A 5,165-nucleotide genomic window follows, 5' to 3' on the forward strand; every position below is an offset into this window, starting at 1 on the left:
CCTCAATTTTAGCACCACCAGCCTAGGCCTCCCCATCATCAGCCTCCCCTTTGCCTCCACACACCCCTGGCTGGCAGGTGATGAGATGTTACTGCTGGTCAGGACTGAAGTATGTGCCAGCAGGTAGCTGTGGGTTGCTGGCTCTGCTGGCTCTGCTGGCTCTGCTGGCTCTGCTGGCTCTGCTGGCTCCTTAGTTGCAGGATGCTCAACTAGACTGCTCTGCCTTTTTGCTGCTAACAGACTGACCAAATGATTTCAGCAGGTCTGTAGTGAGTATCTGTGTGTGTATGAAATATATGTTAAAAATAAGTTTCTTTTATATATATATTTAATTTTCACGCTCATTGGTTTTGTAGACCTCACGTAAGCTTGCATTGCTGTACATAATTGCAGGGTTGAACACCAGAGAACCAAATTCACTCCTTTTTGCCATTCACTCAAAGCCTCCAAATTCAAATTAACAAACTGCCTGAATCCAGTGCAACACAATTGATATTTATGAAAGAGGTTGGGAGGGAGTAAGGCAGGATCAGCTGCATGTCCACTTTTCATATCCTTTTGTCTAACATCTTCTAGTCCTCCATCACTGTAGGTTCTGTAACTTCCACAAGCAACACAATCAGTCATTATCTCATGATTAGAAACATTTTCCTGATGCCAAGGCTGTATTGCAGTTTTTATATGAAATTAACAATAGGAGTTTATGCTTCTATTGACATCATAAAATCACAGAATCATAGAAGGTTTTCCGTTGTGCCGCTTTGCAGTTTACAGGACAGTAAGAAGTCAGAAACATGAATCACCATATAAAGTGAAAAATGTGTTTGTAATTTTTACTTATTACTATTCAGAACCCAGTCCTGCTCTCCAGTTTGCTGAAATTCTTCTAAAAAGTGTAAGAGTAGGAAAACTTGAAGATAGGATTTTAGCTAAGTAGTCACTTTGTGGTCACCTTGGATTCATTCCCAAGCAAAGAATGGTAATAAGACCTAGATTTAAACTTAAAACTTAAATTAATGGATAAATTTAAGCAGGTATTTTAAATGTAAGTTATTTCACTGTAGTAGATGCATTATAAATGTAGTTCCACTAATCATTTGTTGTTTACATGTGTGTGTTTCAGTGCCATCCATGCACTGATTAGGTCATTCATGTATTGATTTTCCTAGTTTTATCTGAACAGTAGATCCCAAGAAAATGCTGCATGTGGCAGTGGCAGTAGCCTCTCTCTCCATCCCCAGGTGGGAATCTGCTGTGGTTTATATTCTGTATGCTAGGTGCATCTTGCATTGTCTTCTGCAAGGCAAAGCTACTGAATTCACATAGCCTACACTGAGCATGTAAGGATGAAGGTAGTGGCATGAAGTAGAGCCACCCAAATATTTACTTTTGACTATACATTTGAACAAATTAATTTCTTTTTATTACCTTAGTTATACTCTTCATCTTCCTGCAAAAGTTAATGAGACGCATCAGAAGGTTTATGTATATTATCTACTAAGTTATTACATAAAATTCTTACCCAAGACAATTATTGTTTAGATTTTATTGAAGAATATCATATAACTGATCAGATGATGCTTTATGATACCATTGTTTTTCATGGACAGTCCAGCAGTTCTCAGCAGAAATTACCCTACCTCTCCTAGCCCAAAGCCTCAGTGTGTGGGAAGAGCAGAGAGGAACCATGTGTGTAAAAAGTTTAGCCACCATAAAATATGAGGCTTTACTCTTATGACATTAGCCTAAGAGTACCTGTTTGGAGACTGCACATTTATCCAGGTGAAATCAGGTTATCACATGTATTGATTTCATGCTGCCAGTCTTGGTCATGCTAATGGCAATTACTAATTTTTCTTTTTCAGGAAGGCACTGTGAATTATACAAAGATCCTTGTGTTAACATCAACTGTCAGAATGGTGGCACCTGTGACAGCGAAGGTCTAAATGCCACATGTATTTGTGCACCTGGATATACAGGCAAGTGGTTTGGACATTGCAGAGAATGTCTAGTTGTCAATGTTCGCTGTGTCCAGAAGAAGACAAGAACCAAGTAAGACTGTGTCTCTTCAAGAAACAAACTTATAGCCAATCTACTGAGAATGAACAATTGGTGATATTACTTACAACAGCTTTGACCATTGTAGCAAAAAGAAGCCTGTTACTAGAGAGACTTTACTGAGCTAACAGCTATTTAATATGCCTTCTGACCTTACTGCTTAGACTAGATTGCATTTTAAAAATAACATTTTGAGGGCATCCAGGTAAGTCAATATGCTAATTGGACACTGTTGAAACTGGAAAATGTTTTAACATTGACCTTAGTTCCTGTGTGCTCAAGAAACAACATATTCCATTGTCTAATATGGAACTGCTAAAAGCCCTAAAGTGCTTGGTGTGAATCAATTTACACTTTCAAAGTACTGGTAAGGAGCTCATTTAATCCTTTGGCCTTGTATTTACACACATGATGGGTGTAATCCAAATATCTGCTGTTAAGACAATTCACAACCTGATGCTCTGTTAGTCATCTAAGGTAATATCCATACCCATTCATAGCTGTTGTATAGATCAAATTGTGCTTTTTGATCTGTGCTAATTAAGGGCTCTTCTTTTTTTAAAACAATTAGCTTTGCATTGCACAGTGGCTGTTTCTCAGAGGCACTGATTATCTGCATTGTTGTATAGCACGTCAGAATATAGAAGATAACTGTTATACCACATTTTCTGGGGATAGAAGTCATGTTTAAAGAAATGAGACACAGAGTCTGGGTGAGGTTAGTCAAGTCCCTTAGTCCTCAGACTTTGTTTTCACCTGCTTGAATGAGGATAATATTTCATTCTTGGAGGCTGTGTGAGACTTCTCGAAACAGGTATAGAATATTTCTGATGTTCTGAGAACAAAGATGCACTCTAAGGTGTTTTGCAGCAAGAGAGTAATTAAATGACGATGTGCCAGGTACATCAGGCACCCACAATATAGAACTTTGGTTTGTTTGTTTGTTTGTTTTCCAACATAAGGTGAAGAATGTGAAATTGATGTCAATGACTGCGACAACAACCCATGTCACCATGCTGGAACTTGCATAGATCAGCCTGGGGGTTACACTTGCCATTGTCCACACGGATGGGTCGGTGCTAACTGTGAAATACGTAAGTTTTGTAGTTCTCCAAGCATTTCTAAAAATGATAGGTTATATTAAAGAAATTTAGATTTGTCTCTAAATACCTATCTGCACAAATACTCTGAATCATCTGTAAATTATTAAAATAATATTAAATTCATTTTATTTTAGGTCCTAACATTTCAAAAGTGGCTATGAAAGAAAATTCTGTTTCTGGGCACCCTACTTTGAGATGTGTTGGACTAGATTGTCAGAGATGCTGTCCCACAGCTGTGAACTAAGCAGTTTGCCTTTTAATTGTGCATCAGAGTTTACTTTCATGCTTTCTTTGGGTAAAGCACAGTCCTAACAGACTTGTATTGACTTCTGAGCACCTGCAGCTCTAGTGATGTTTCAACAAAACAAATTTGAACTTGTTTATCTGAAGAAATTAGTTCTGTGCAATTGTGCTGGGGTTAGTGTGTGCTTGCATTTGCCAACTTTTTACTGAGTAATTTTTCCAACCATAGGCAAATTTCCACCAAATTAATTAGAACGGAGAAAGGCTCCAGAACAAAATATTTCCAAGGCATTTAGTAAGTCATAGAGATGTTCCACTAAATGTTGGGTCTGGGGAAGGAAGAGCTTCAATATGATCTTGCTTCTTAGTTTAAAAAGAAGGTTCACTCTAAGTGCACCTTTGTGGAGCAGTGGAGAGTCCATGAGAGGCAGAAAGTTTGAGGCTCAGCTGTGGAAGAGTTAAAATGGAGATTAGGCTTCAGTAGTTCTGCTGCTCACAGTGCTGCTTTGTATTTCCCTGTTGTCTTGTTCTTGGGCTAGAGATGTTGTATTTACTAGGGAATTCAGCTGTGTATTTAACTGTTGGATGCTCAGGTACTGTGGTCATAAACCTCTTCCAGTTATTATACAGATCCACAAGTTTGTTAGCACAGTTATGCAGCAGGGATCGGTGATAGATTAATAACATAAACACAAAGTCTGGAATAAAAACCTTTTTCTGTATCTCATTTACACAAGAAGCATATTAAGCTTCTCTTTTTTGCTCTCTTTTATTTAGACTTTACTAAACATATTGACTGCTTTTAAATTGATCCTGTTCCTGATATTAGTCCTTACTTTAAGCCAGAAGATAACTCTGTTCACACCTGGGCTGACACAAAAGTTTTATCTATGTGCCATACTGCTGGTGCTAAAAGATGCTCAGATGAGCTTTTACTGACAAGGCTGTTGTTAGTGACACCTGAAACATGCAGGCCCAAGTTGATCAGCAAGGCAGTATAATTGCTTGCCTTAGCTAGTATGTAGTGGGCTGACAGACAGATGAGTTTAGTTCTTAGAGAAAGCAATAATCATCCTGGAAACATACTTCCTGGAGTACCTCAATGTAGGAACAATTACACACATGGGAAAATGAGAGAAGCAGAAGAGAGGGTGGAAGGAGCCTTTTCTACTGTCCAGCTACTCAATTATTCCTGCTTCCACCTGGGAGGGATGAACGATCATTTATCTTGTGGCTGCTACAACAGGAACCACAAGATTATCTGAGTGTTAACTGACATTAATAATACTGAAGGGCTGACTCTCCTCCAGAAATATTAGACCTTTTCTTTCCATCTCAGCATGTGGAGAATAAATCATATAGTATGGTTCATGGAATTGTTCTCGACTGAAGAGGCTGAAATTACAATGTGTCGTGGTTTGACCCCAGTAGCAGCCCAGAACCACAGAGCCTCTCACTCACTCCCCCACCCATGGGATGGGGAGAGAATCAGAAGGGTAAAAGCTACAAAAACTCATGGGTTGAGATAAAGACAGTTTAATAGAGAAAGCAAAAGCTGCACACACAAACAAAGCAAAACAAGGAATTAATTCACTGCTTCCCACAGACAGGAGGTGTTCAGCATCTCCAGGAGAGCAGGGCCCATCACGCGTAACGGTTCCTTGGGAAGACAAACACCATCACTCCAGATGTTCCCCCTTCCTCCTTCTGCCTCCCACCTTATATACTGAGCATGATGTGCTATGGTATGGAATATCCCTT

The 5,165-nt window shown here is 39.2% G+C and overlaps 1 protein-coding gene across 1 annotated transcript in view; it reads left to right on the forward strand.

Annotated features, from left to right (window-relative positions):
* The window catches only part of DNER (delta/notch-like EGF repeat containing), a 74,270-nt gene that overhangs the window by 57,463 nt on the left and 11,642 nt on the right, over positions 1–5,165 (forward strand). Inside the window, exons 10-11 of the mRNA XM_009084441.1 lie at positions 1,866–1,979; positions 3,021–3,152. Coding sequence (XP_009082689.1) covers positions 1,866–1,979; positions 3,021–3,152 — 246 coding nt within the window. The remainder of the gene's footprint in view (positions 1–1,865; positions 1,980–3,020; positions 3,153–5,165) is intronic.

The sequence above is a fragment of the Acanthisitta chloris genome, unplaced genomic scaffold, assembly GCF_000695815.1.
Source record: "Acanthisitta chloris isolate BGI_N310 unplaced genomic scaffold, ASM69581v1 scaffold16391, whole genome shotgun sequence".
Taxonomy (NCBI): Eukaryota; Metazoa; Chordata; class Aves; order Passeriformes; family Acanthisittidae; genus Acanthisitta; species Acanthisitta chloris.